This window comes from Elephas maximus, chromosome 17, assembly GCF_024166365.1.
Source record: "Elephas maximus indicus isolate mEleMax1 chromosome 17, mEleMax1 primary haplotype, whole genome shotgun sequence".
NCBI lineage: Eukaryota > Metazoa > Chordata > Mammalia > Proboscidea > Elephantidae > Elephas > Elephas maximus.
In genome coordinates, this window is record NC_064835.1 from 65,103,862 (window position 1) to 65,117,406 (window position 13,545).

Genomic DNA, 13,545 nt, shown 5'->3' on the forward strand with positions numbered 1-13,545 from the left:
GCAACCCAGAGCAAACCGCGGCTCCGATTCCTCCATTGCGCCAAGCTCCAGGCGTGGGCTGGAGGCCTGGGAGGTGAGGGGAGCGAAGAGCGCAGATATAAATACGAGTTATTTCTCTCAACCCTCTGGCCGGCTTTGCTGGTGGAACCTCACACCCAGGAGCTGAAGAGAGCCTGGAAACTCACTACCGACGTTGCGGTTCCTGCGCTCCCCACGACCCCCCACTCCAGCCCCATCCTGCGGATCCAGTTACCAATGAAACAGCTAGATCGGAAATTTTTCAAATTTGATATTTCAGTGGCTCCCAAAGTTGCGGATTTCCACAAACAAAATTCCAAAAATATGGTGGTGATAGTTTATCCCTTAACGAATATTCTATCCTTTCCCTTCACCGCCATTACATGAAACGAAAGACATTGTGACGTCAAAAAATAAAAATGTCAACTCAGAGCAGACATTCTTGCTGGGAAGGGCTTTAGCCGCCTCAGAAATACACATACAAGCCATATTGACTGTGTTGGCTCCTTTCGTTCCTTCGGCAACTATTTATTGCTTCTTTGAAACCCCCTGGGGCTGTTCTCCTTTGCCCTACTGGGTCGCTGAGTTGGAATCGACTAGATCGCAACGTTTTTTTTGGGGGGGGGGTTACCGTGTGCTAAATTCACATCGGGGAGATCAGGTGAATTTGGCGCACACGATGACCGCCTCCCACGTGGTCATCAAGCAGCACTAAGGGCACCTGGCTGGGGCACCCGTCTCTTGTAACCTCAGCGCCGACAACTCTCCCCAGCCGTTCCTTCCCCGCCGGATCCGCAACCACGCACACGGCATGTCAAAGACAGTCTCTTGGCTGGAAAGCTGTGTGCCGGCAGCTCCAGCCCAGGGTCGTCTAGCATACAGTTGTTGTTCTTAAGTGCCCTCAAGTTGGTTCCGACTCACAGAGACCCATGCACAACAGAACGAAACACTGCCTGGTCCTGTGCCAGCCTCACAATCTTTGCTGTATTTGAGCCCATTGTTGCAGCCACTCTGTCAATCCATCTTATTGAGGGTCTTCCTCTTTTTCGCTGACCCTCTACTTTACCACGTGTGACGTCCTTCTCCAGGGATTGGTCCCCCCATCACATGTCCAAAGTAGGCAAGACAAAGTCTCACTATCCTTGCTTCTAAGGAGCGTTCTGGCTTTACTTTTTCCAAGACAGATTTGTTCATTCTTCTGGCAGTCCATGGAATAGTCAATATTAACCAACACCGTAACTTAAAGGCATCAACTCTTCTTCAGTCTCCCTTATTCACTGACCAGCTTTTACATGCATATAAGAGTTGGAATCCACTCCACGGCAGTGGGTTTTAAGATGATTGAAAATACCACGGCTTGGGTCCTCCAGGTGAATCATTGCTTTTTAACACTTTAAAGAGGCCTTTGGCAGCAGACTTGCCCAATGCAATGTGTAGTTGGATTTCTTGACTGCTGGTTCCTTGGGCATTGATTTGTGGATCCAAGTAAAATGAAATCCCTGACAGCTTCCATATTTTCTTCATTTATTGTGATGTTTCTTAAGGGTCCAGTTGTGAGGATCTTTGTTTCTTTATGCTAAGGTGGGAACCATACTGAAGGCTGTAGTCTTTGATCTTCATGAGTAAGTGCTTCAAGTTCTCTTCACTTTAAGCAATCAAGGTTGTGTCATCTTCATAATGCAGGTTGTTAATGAGTCTTCCTCCAATCCTGATGCCACATTCTTCTTCATATAGTCCAGCTTCTAGGATTATTTGTTCAGCATACAGACTGCGTAAATTGGTTAAAGGATACAACCCTGATGCACACATTTTCTGATTTTGAGCCAGTCAGTATCCTCTTATTCTGTTCAAAAGACTGCCTGTTGATCTATGTACAGGTTCCACATGAGCACAATTAAGTGTTCTGGAATTCCCATTCTTCACAATCTTATCCATAATTTGTTATGATCCACACAGTCAAATGTCTGCATAGTCAATAAAACACAGGTAAACATCTTCCTGATATTTCCTGCTTTCAGCCAAGATCCATCTGACATCAGCAATGATATCCCTCATTCCACATGCTCTTCTGAATGCAGCTTGAATTTCTGGCAGTTTTCTGTCAAATGTACTGCTGCAACCATTTTTTAACTATCTTCAGCAAAATTTTGCTTGCGTGTGATATTAATGATATTGTTCAGTAATTTCCTCACTCTGTTGGATCACCTGTCTGTAGAAGGAGCACAAATATGGATCTCTTCCAGTCAGTTGGCCAGGTAGCTAGCTGTCTTTCAAATTTCTTGGCACAGACAAGTGAGTACTTCCAGCACTGCATTCATTTGTTGAAACATTTCAGTTGGTATTTCATCAGTTCCTGGAGTCTTGGTGTTCACCAGTACCTTCAGTGCAGCTTGGACTTCTTTCTTCAGGACCAACGGTTTTTGATCATATGCTACCTCCTGAAAAGGCTGAACGTCAACCAGTTCTTTTTGGTACAGTGACTGTGTATTCCTCCCATCGTCTTTTGATGCTTTCTGAGTCATTCAGTTTTTTGCCCTTAGAAGACTTCATTATTGTAACCTGAGAGCTGAATTTCTTCTTCAATTCTTTCAGCTCGAGAAATGCTGAGCATGTTCTTCCCTTTTGGATTTCTAACTCCAGGTTTTTGCACATTTCATTATAACACTTTCCTTTGTTTTCTTGAGCTGCCCTTTGAAATCTTCTGTTCAGCTCTTTTACTTCACCATTTCTTCCTTTAGCTTTAGTCACTCTGTGTTCAAGAGCAAGTTTCAGAGTCTGTTCTGACATCCACTTTGTTTTTTTCTTTCTTTCCTGTCTTTTTAATGACCTTTTGCTTTCTCCATGTATGATATCCTTGATGTCATCCCTCAACTTGTCTGGTCTTCAGTCATTAGTGTTCAATGCATCAAATCTATTTTTGAGAATGAGGTGGGATATACTCAAGCTTGTATTTGGCTCTTGCAGACTTGTTTTAATTTTCTTTCAGTTTCAACTTGAACTTTCATACAAGCATTGATGGTCTGTTCCCCAGTTGGCCCCTGGCCTTGTTCTGACTGATGATTTAGAGCTTCTCCATCTTGTCTTTCAACAGATGTACTGGATTTAATTCCTGTGTATTCTATCTGGCAAGATCCACGTGTATAGTTGCTGTTTATGTTGTTGAAAAAAGGTATTTGCAATGAATAGGTCATTAAATCTTGCAAAATTCTATCATGCGATCTCAGGTGTTGTTTCTATCACCAAGACCGTATTTTCCAGCTACTGAACCTTCTTTGTTTCCACCTTTCACATTCCAATCACCAGTAATTGTCCAATCACCAGTAATCAAACATCTTGATTGCATGTTTGATCAATTTCAGCAGCAGAAATTGGTTAAAAAAATTCAATTTCTTCATCTTTGGCAGTAGTGGTTGGTGCATAAATTTGAATAATAGTCATATTATCCTTGTACGTGTATGAATATTATCCTACTCTTTGCAGTCATTTCTTCTAAGTTGTGCCACATCACCAAATGAAGGTCTGAAAGCTTTATTGCATCCATGCAGTTAAGGTGGACTCTACTTTGAGCAGGCAGCTCTTCCCAGTCCTATTTTGAGTGCCTTCCAACCTGAGAGGCTCATCAACAACCACTGTATCAGACAACATTCCGCTGCTCTTCAGAAGGTTTTCACTGACTAATTTTTTCAGAAGTAGGTCATGAGGTCCTTCTTCCCAGTCTGTCCTAGTCTGGAAGCTCTGCTGAAATCTGTCCACCATGGGTGACCCTGCTGGTATTTGAAATACCCGTGGCATAGCTTTCAACATCACAGCAACATGCAAGCCACCACAGTAGGACAAACTGACAGCCGAGTGGTGGTGGCACACAATGGGTACCCATTGTTTGTTGAATGGAATTAGGAACAAGGGAACGGCAAGGCCCTGGGAGAGAGTGGGAAAGATGGCAACGGGCCTCGGCGGGCCCCCATGGGAACCTTTCACCCTACTCAGAGCAGCTGGGCTTTCCCTGGGCAGCCATCCCTCGGCTTCACAGGCCAGATCCGCCCTGGCGCCACCACCTCCTTCTGCAGTGCTTGATGCCACTCAGGCACCCGGAGCGTCCTCGGGCGGAGGAAGAGCCCGTGAAAGGGAGACCTTCTACTGCTCTCTGGACCCAGTGTGGCACCCCAGGGGGATTGATAGTGAGGCAGGGCGTGCGAACCAGGAGTCTAGACCACCCTGGGCTCAGGGGATTCCCGGGAAGGCTCACTCCACGTTAGGGTCCTTTATACAGAGCTTCCCAAAATGGAGACGGAACCCGGCGCACAGCCAGGTAACCGGCTGTCATCCTCTGAGGAGCTGGGTCGATCGTTGTTTTGTATTAAACAAATACAAAATAAGAAGGAAAATTTCTATGCCCTTTATCCTAGTTAAAATAGAAATCAAAGAAACTTAGCGAACCAAGAGAAAATTTGGGCTACGGCCCCAGATCCGAGGTAGGGCGCTAACTGAGGAAATGGCATCAGAGTCGGGGGCCCACACAAAGCGTATAGCTGCCTGCTCTCCCCACAGGCGACAAGCAATGTGAGAAGACCCAAGTGTGGTGCCTGCGTAGACCGGCCCTCCATCACTCTTCCCCGACACCTGGTGACCCACTCACTGTCCAGGCCTCCAAAGACTCGGTCTCCCTGATGGCGGGGTCCCCTCTGAGACACCCGGGGATCAGTCCCTGCGTGTGTGTGTGTGTGTGTGTGTGTGTGTGCGCGCGCGCGCGCGCGCGCCCGAGCGCACAAGATGCAGGGGCTGATCAGCCCGAGCCCGGCTTCGCGCAGCCACCAGGAAGGGCAGAAACAAGAGTGAAACTTGCAGGAGCCATGTGCGTAGTTCCCTGAAAATGAAAACAGTGCCCACAAGACACACCAAGAAGACGATGCTGGGTCACATTTGGTTGCTAGCTTGCTTCTCTGTGTGTATGTGGGGGGGGGGGGGTGGCGGGATATAACCGGAGAAATAAAACTCAAAATGAAAGGTCTCGGCATGGATCAGCCAAGAGAATGTGGGTCTTCCTGTTAAGAACAAAACAAAAGGGAAAACAACAAACAAAACAATTCCAGGAAAATAAAAAAGATATCTAATACCCCAACAAATACCAAATACCCCTAAAATAAAAATTAAAAAAAAATTCTCAAATAAGGTCCCCCCGCAGGAGCCATTTAAACTTTCCAACACGGCCTCGAACGGATGGTCCTGAGCTACCCCGCCTTCACTAACAGACTCAAATATTGAGGATAGGCCAACTCACTTGCAATCCAGTGCTCATTCCAATAGGGCCTTTGCCCCGCACCTCCGTTTGCCCAAACGCCCGGCTCTGCAGGCGCGTGCGTGCGGGGTTACAGGGACCGGGGGAGCGAGGCCTGCTAGGCCCAAGCTGTCTCCCTAGGTCCAGCGGCTGCTGGGAACCCAAGTAAAGAGCGAGCGGGCGCCGGGCGGCGCTGCGCCGGGACCGGCTGCTCGGAGGAGGGGGACAGCTGTCCCCGCAGGTCACTCCCAGCCCGAGCCCCCAAGCCCCGGCCCCTTGGCCTGGCAGGGCCAGGCGTTTAGGTGGGCGCGAGGGCCCGCTGGGTGCTCGCCACTGTGCTGCGTGTACGTGTACGGACGTGTGTGTTTCTGGAGTGCGGGTCCTGGGCTGCCCGCGGAGTCCGGAGGGGCTGGGGCCCCATAAGCTCACACGCACCCCCGGCCGGAGTAGCCCAGCCAGAGCCGGATGTCCCGGCTTCGCGCGGCCCTCCACGTCCCCAGCCTCCGGCGCCTCGGTCAAGATCCCAGCCAACTCGTTTCCGCTGAGGGGGGAACAACGAGTTTTTCCGCTGGGTACCCGCCGTTATCCCGCCCTCCAGCTCCCAGGCGGAGAGGTGCAGAGCCGGGCGGGGAGCGCGGCAGGTTTCGAGACGCTGGGGCGCTCTTGGGGTGGCCTCTGGGCCCGGCTCATCCCGCCCCAGGCTGCCCACAGAGGTGGGATGGAGGATGCTGCTCGAATGGTATTTGTGGGACCCGCAGGGGAGGCGCCCAGGCCCGGGGGCCGCTGCGGGTGAGCAGGGACCGGTGCCAAGCATCGCCCGTAAACGTTGCTGGGTCGGGTGACGCTGGCGCATTTCCGGGCTCTATCAAAACCGAAACTGGTTATTGAATTCACTTCCAAGTTAATCTGGGAATCCCGTGGGCGCGTCTGAGCCGGCGAGTGCGAGCGTGGGTTGTGGGATTGCAGGAAGTTTAGGGTGACAGTTATCCCACCTCTTCTGCCTGCAGGGATCCCCGCTCCACCGAAAAGGCGGGTGCGCAGGCTCTGCCGGCGGCTAGTTGTGCGCGGCGGCCGCCTTGGGCTGATAGAGCTAGGCCTGGAAAGCGGCCTGCTCCTTTCGGCTGCCTCCTGCCCGCTGCGGGAGTGCTCTTTCCGAATATAAAATAAAAGGATCCCCCTCACCCCTCGCCGGCCAGTGCGTGTGGTGAGGTGGTTTGGCCTACCGGGCTGTATGGCCCCGGTGGAGGCCTAGTTATGTCCTCGGTGGGCTATGAGCGGCTGTGTGTGCCGCAGGCCTGTGGTGTGCACATGCCTGTCATCTTGGTGGCTGTGTATGTGCCCCTGTGTGAGGTGAAGTAGCCTCCATTTTGAGACAGGAGATGCAGCAAGATCGGCCTCCCTGGCCCATATTCCGCAGAGGCAGCCAAAAGCTTAAATCTTTGTTGGAGCAAGAGTCCCTCCAAGAGGCTTGGGGAGGGCTGCAGGGTGTGGTCTGCAAAGGGGTACTGATCTCCTTCATCATCAGCCGATTCTTGACCCCTAGGTCGCTCGCCTCCCATAGCCCAGCACTGGACCCAGGGCCCTGAAGCAGACTGTGTATGGGGTAGGGAGGAGACCTCTGGGGAGCGATGCTCTCTGCCTCACCAGCCAGAAGTGGTTTTGGTGGTCACCTTGGAGTCCCCCCACTTCATTCAGGGAATATCTGTGGTGCTCCAGCTGGGTGTAGTTTTACAGACAACACCGCTGGTCTTTGGCACAGCTCTTCAAGATAGCCCTTATCTGTACGGAGGAGATAATGGAGATGCAGAGAGGCAAAGAAACTGGTTCTAAGAGCTATAAGGTGGGGATTCGAACCCAACCTTTGCTTAACTTCAATGCCCAGGCTCTCCTTCTATCCTCCTGCCCTGAGACTCCTCCAATAGATGTCTTATCCTGGGGTGGGGCCCAGGGAGTGAGTGGCCAGGGGAAAAGAAAGTGGAGGTTCAGAGGGAGTGGGTGTTCTGGGGTCCTCACCCCATCAGCTTCCTGACAGCTGCTTGCTCCTTGGACAAACTCCTCCCTTTTACCCTTTAATGGCTTCCTCCAAGGTACTAGGGGGGGATGTGTCCTCGAAGGTCAAGGGCAAACTGCACTCTCTGCTCAGAGCCTACTGAAGGGAACTCTGTTCAGGGCCATGGTAATGTGGGCTTTCCTTCACCAGTGCTGAGCCTATATCTTTAGGTACAGAGCCACCACCCTGAGCCACGGCAGGGCCCTAAGTGACCAGGTGACCCTGGCTAGGAAGGATTAGCAGTAAATAATGTTACAGGGCATCTCTGACCTGTAATAACCTGCCCGACATTAAATGGGGAAGGGCACAGGGATTTATGATGGCCCCGTTTGACTTTCTTTTCCATTAGGCATGTAAATACACCCTATATGCCTTATAGTGAATATTTTCATTATTATAAAATACCCCCAAAACAAAAATAATTATATTTATAGTATTTCATTATTATATTACCTATTTTTTTAAATGTAATGGCAGTGCTGTACTGCTTACATGCATTTATAAAAGTACACCGCCTGTCGGTGCACACAGGCCCCATATTACAGGGGTGTGTCCAGCTCTGCCTGGCTGTGGATTGCTCCCAGGTTGGGTGGCCCCCACCCCACAGGGTAGAGGGTCATTTTCGACTGCAACCTTCTATGAGTCTACCCCTGAGAGCTATTTAATTGGCATCTATACAAAAATTTTATTTGTTCTACTCACAGGGTTAGTAGAGTGGAGGGAGTGGCAAGTGGGTACAGAATTCTCACTTGTCTGAGCAAAGGAACTACCCCCCCCCATCGTTGGGGTGTGAGGTGGTGAATGTCACAGGCAGAGGCCTGGTGTCTTAACCCTGGGAGAATGTGGACTTGGGGTGGCTGATTTCTCCATCTCTGGAAGCCCTGCGGATTTCCTTAATGGAATTTAGAGCGGACTGCTCACACAGGGCACTCATAGTCTGTGGAAAGAAGCCTAGTTGAATCCCAGGTGCCTGACAGGTCCACACACCTGCTGGAATCCCTGCTGGGAGGTACCGCCTTGACCCAAGCCTGCCCCAGAGCAGCTGTAGGCTCCCCATCTGGGGTAGCCGCACCTGGCGCCAGATTTTCTCAAGGGCCGAGGTCCCTGAACCTGTGGCTATAAGTTATCAGTTGCCTCTATGTTGGGCTGCCCCTATACTTTATCCAGCCCTGTAGCCCATCTCCCAGCCACCCCTACCCGGAGGTTGCAGGGATGGGTAGGGGAGGCAGCACCCAGTGGTTCCCCTGTGGGCGTCTGAGCAGTCGAACTCAAGTCAGAAAAGTCCGGGAACCCCGCGCTAAAGAGATCCCGAGCCAGCGTCTAGCAGGCTTCCCAGGTTTCCCGGCTTCCCCAGGCGGGGTCGCCTCCCGAGGCCCCGAGGATCGCAGGACCGGAGCTCGGGAAGGAGAAGAGGCAGGAAGAAGGCAGCGAGCGGAAGCTGGGCGGGGAAGCCGGGGAAGCCGGGGAAGCCGGGGAAGCCGGGGAAGCCGGGGAAGCCGGGGAAGCCGGGGAAGCCGGGGAAGCCAGGGAAGCAGGCCCGCCAGTGGCTTCTGGTGGGACTACAACAAAGTGGGGGAAACAGTCCCCAGGCTCTGGCTGCGGCCTGAGGACCGGCTGGGGCAAGACCTGGGAATTCCCATTCTCCTATCTGGCCGGTGAGGCGCCGGGATTTGGCGAAAGCCGGGCCGGAGCTCCGCGCCGCTGGCGTTGGGGCCCGGAAGCACCGGCCTCGCGCATGAGGCCGGGCATAGCTGGGTACGCGGACGCAGTCCAGACCCAGGGGCTTGCGGGAAAGCGGTGCTGGGAAGGCAAATTCGGCGGAGAGAAAAGACTGGGGCAGAAGAGAGGACTGCGAGGGGCGAAAGGGCGAGGGAGGAAGGGAGGGACGAGAAAGACCAGGCCGGGAGAAGGCCGCGCCCGGAGGAGCCGCGAGGAAGTGAAGCTGAGAATGAAGCGGAGGCGAGTGAGTGCCGCGCACACCACCCTCCGTGTCCCCGAGGCTTTCCCTGCGAAGGACCGGCGCCGATCCCCACCGCTGGGACAGGAAACTGTGCTGGGCAAGAGGCGGGGACGCGCCCCGCCGCGGTGCGGAGCCGAGGCCTCTTCCCCTTGCTATTCCGGACGCCGGTGCCTCTCAGTCCTGAACCTGCGGGGCGCGCGTGCCGCCCTTCTGGGCACCTGCCCGGAGCGGCGCGGAGCCGAAACCTGCCTTCAGCCTTTCGCGCACCAGTCTCTGCCCCTGCGGCCGCTGTAGGGCGAGGGACCCGCCGGAGAGGCTGAGAGCTGTAAGGCGAGGTAACTGGGACCTCTTGGTCCCATTCGCTGCTTTGTCCCCACACTCCGCTCGCCGTCCGACACACAATAGGCGCTCGAAGGAATATTTGCTGAATGAATGATGAACGAATGAACATAAGAATGGGGAGGTGGAGACTGCAGGAAGGTCAGAGGCTCCAGCAGGGGTAGCGTGGGGTCCCGTGGCCCCGGGCCGCAGGCTGTCCCTTACCTCGCACCAGGATGCGGCGGCAGTGGTCCGCCTCACCCGGCCCAGGCTGCCCGTCGCTGTCGGCGCCGCTCTCCCTGGTGCCCGCAGGACTGGAGGCCGAGGTACCAGCGACCTCTCTCGTGCTGCGGCCGGCTCCACCAGAGCGAGAGTCCCCGCTTCCGCCGCGGTTCCCGCCTTGCCGGCTGCCGCCGCCGCTACCCGACTCCGCCCGGCGAGCGGGACCGCGGTCGCGCTCGGCGCCCCCATCGCCCATGCCGGTCGCCACCGCCGCCTTAGCTGCTGCAGCGCCAGTTCGGGCTGGTGGAGCGCGCGCCTCCCTGCCCTCTGCGCCCCTGCCCGGCTCCTCCTCCTCCCGGCCCGCACCGCCCCGCAGCTCCTCCCTTCCCTGCTGATTGGGTGCGAGTCGGGGGTCTTCAACCCCCGGCGGCTCACTAGGGCGCTGAGCCTGGGCCGTGAGGGGAGTGGCCCCGCTTCTCCACCCCTAGTCTAGCCCGGCTGGGAGCCCGGCGGAGGCAGGCTGGGACGGCCCTTGGGTACCGAGGAACGTCCTGCACCCTTTCCTGAAGTTTATCAACCCCTTTCCGACCCCCGCAGCCTACTCCCCACCCCACCCCATCGATCCCCGGGGAAACGCAGCCTCGCCACTCCGGCTGGTTCAGCGGGATCAATAACCAAAGCGCGCGAGGAAGGCGACCCCGGCGAGGCAGAGCAGAGAAGAGGAGGTTGGCTTCGCTCGGGCGCATGGGGGTGGGGGGGTGGGGGTCTGGAGGCGCGGCACAGGCCTGGGGTTTAGTGCGTCACTCCCCAAGGTTCACACCCACAGCCACACTCGTGAACACACACTGCAGGCTCCTCTGGGCGCTCCCTGGAGACAAAGGCTGAAAATGGGGCAAACAAGCCCGGAAAGATGAGGCAGGGAGACCGAGCAACTCACCCGTACCCGCGGGCTAAGAAAACAGACAACCAAGTTGAAAAGCCGAGAGGGTCGACAGAGAGCTCGAGACCGTGGTAGGCAGCAAACACTCGGCTCCACCGCGACTCTGAGGGCTTCACTCATGGTGTAGCACCCTAGACAGTAAAAAACAAACAAGAAAACACTTCCTTGTACCCCCACCCGCGGAGGCCCCAATGCCCTGCTCCCCGTCTGGCTCTCTGTAGGCTGAGGTGACACAGACGGTGCTGGGGGAGACAATGGGTGGGCGGAGGAGAGCACGGTGGAAGACAGGTGGGACTGAGGAACTGAGCACTGGGGGTCCCTGGCCATAGATAACACTGGGACCTCCATAGCGATCTGGCCTTAACCCTTTCTGGGGAGCTCAGGGCTCGTCACAAGTCTGGTTTCTTTCTCGGGCACGCCTGGAAGAGCCCGGCTCAGATTGCACTTCCTTTGCCTCAGAGAGAGGCTTTGAAGAAAGGCTGGGGGACACTAGCGAAGATGTGTGTGCAAACATGCGTGCCCCGAGGGCCCACGACCCTCTCCCAGCGGGCTGTAACTGCAGTTTTTTTCTTTCCTTTTCTGGCTAGCTTGCTAGGATGAGCAAGGGTGTTTTGGTCTATCTGTCCGTGGGTGTGCTGGGTATAAGTGGCCCTGTCACTGATGCAGGCTCCATTGGATCCTGTGCAAATGTATGAGCGTGTCAGTGCCTAGTGTGTGTCCAGTGTGCTTGTGAGCAATTAGGTGTGTGTACATGGCCAATCTTATATGTCCCCTGCCTAAAGCAAGAAGGGTCATCAGTTACCTAATTGGTTGACTAATGGTGCCACTGTGGAGGGTTTGGGACCTGGCAAAAGGGGAGAGTAAAGGGGTGGAGGCTACTAGCCCCGGCTAGTGAGAAGGAAGGAAGGAAGCAAGGAAACCCAGGCCATAAGGCGATTTGAGGGGGTGGGCAGGAGTGCCAGGGTATGGGGCGGGACTGTGCAGAGCCACAGCAGCATGGGCAAGCTTCAGGTGCTGAGAGTGTGTATTAGTGGGGTGCGGGCTGTTGGAGTGTGTAGGCTGTGAGAAAGGTTTATAGAGTCACAGGAGGGTCCCCAGGAAAGTAGGCTTAGGACCAATGCCCAGTGGGCGTGGTGAGCCCTGAGCTGGGACCCTCCCCTTCTGGCACCTAGAGGGACTGCCAAATTTCTCAGCAACCCTCCCCCACAGGTGAGGGCTATCCCCAGCCCAGCAGGACTCCTGTCTCCTGAGGGGGCCCATTGCCTCCATTCTCACCCCAGCCTTTCTCAAGATTTTTATTACTCAAGTAAGAGTATTTCTATACTCAAATTAAAAAAATTCTAAGCAGAAAGCACTCAGCTGGCCCCCCTCCCCATTCCTGATGCCCAGACCTGGCTGTTCCATTTGCCACAGGAGCCTTGTGCTTTTGTTCAAACAAAAATGGGGCAGCAGCGCTGGACCCACCGAGCTTTGTTTTCACCGTTTTAATTTTTCATTCTACGAATGACATCTTTCCAAGTCCCCGTCATCTTCTGGGATTGGCAGATGGGCTTCCGGGGCAGTGCTCAAACTCTTGGGGGTGCCAGGGGGCAATCTCCCTCCTGGGAGAGGCGGGTGGCCTCCCGCAGAGTCCGGCGGAGCCTTGACCTATGAGGTTGGGGCAGCTCCCCCTTCCAGGACTGCGGGGGGAATCCCGCAGGGAGCACCCGGGCGTCCAGGCTAGTCCCTTGTAGATTCCTGTAAATTCCCAGTCTTCTCTTTCTCCCGCGCCCTTTCTCGGCCTCTCTTAGCAGTACGGAATTCGGCCTGTCTCAGAAACCCTGGGCTTTCTGTTTCCCGCAGGCCTGGGCGCGGGGATCGAGGGAAGAATCAGGGCTTCTGCGGGCCAAGGCGACCCGTGTTGGGGGAAGAAAGCTGGCTCCCTCGTCCAGTCAGTCCCTGCCCAGGTCAAGCTGGGAGCCTGGGAGGCCGCTTGAATCCCGGACTCTAACCCCCCCCCAAAAAAAAACACCCCAGGCTGCCTCAAACCCCTCTTCCCTCTGGGGGCACGCTTCCCGTACGGCCCAGTTCCTCGCCCCAAGAGGCGGGTCGTGCAGTGCCACTGGACTCCCGCCCGCGTTCTTCCCTCCGGAGCAGCCTCACCATTCTGGGCTACCACCCGCCAGACCTGGGGAAGGCTGGGAGCGCCTGTGCCCAAGTATGGCCACATGGCAGAGGCCTGAGGGGTCTGCCCTTGCTGGGGGAGGGGGAGAATGCGCGAGCTTTGGGTGCTCTGGGAGACCCTCCTTCCTTTTTTGCAAAGTAATTGAGGAATCTAGACAGGGATCCCTGGCGGTAGGGGGCGGGACAGAAGCCTAAACTGCTTTCCCAGTGTCTCGGGCCTTGCCCTGGCTCCAGTGTAGACAAAACCCTAATTTCCGACCTGGCCCTTCCTGGGTCCCGCAGGACCGCCCCAGCCCCAAGGCCTAGCTCAATACCCGGGATCGATCTCTCTGTCGGTCTCCTCCGGGTCCCAGGAATTAAAGAGCTTCTGCCTTGCGGAGTGAGAGCATGCTGAGCACAGTGTTTTGTCCAGGGCTGAAGACGCAAGGAGCTCCCTAGTCCCACGGTGGCCCAGGCCCTCCACTCACAGTGGGAGGGCTGGGAGAGGGACCGCGGCAGGGAGGGGCGCCTCGGCCCCAAGCTCCCCTCACAGACCGCCTTAAGACCGACTCTCCAGGTGGGTTTCTCCAGGCATCAGCCTGAGCTGGGGCAGGAGGCAG

The 13,545-nt window shown here is 55.2% G+C and overlaps 1 protein-coding gene across 1 annotated transcript in view; it reads right to left on the reverse strand.

The window, feature by feature from the left end:
- Positions 1–10,102, reverse strand: part of VAX2 (ventral anterior homeobox 2) — a 36,237-nt gene extending 26,135 nt beyond the window's left edge. The window contains exon 1 of the mRNA XM_049857224.1: positions 9,847–10,102. Coding sequence (XP_049713181.1) covers positions 9,847–10,099 — 253 coding nt within the window. The 5' untranslated portion in view covers positions 10,100–10,102. The remainder of the gene's footprint in view (positions 1–9,846) is intronic.
- Between the last annotated feature and the right edge of the window lie 3,443 nt (positions 10,103–13,545).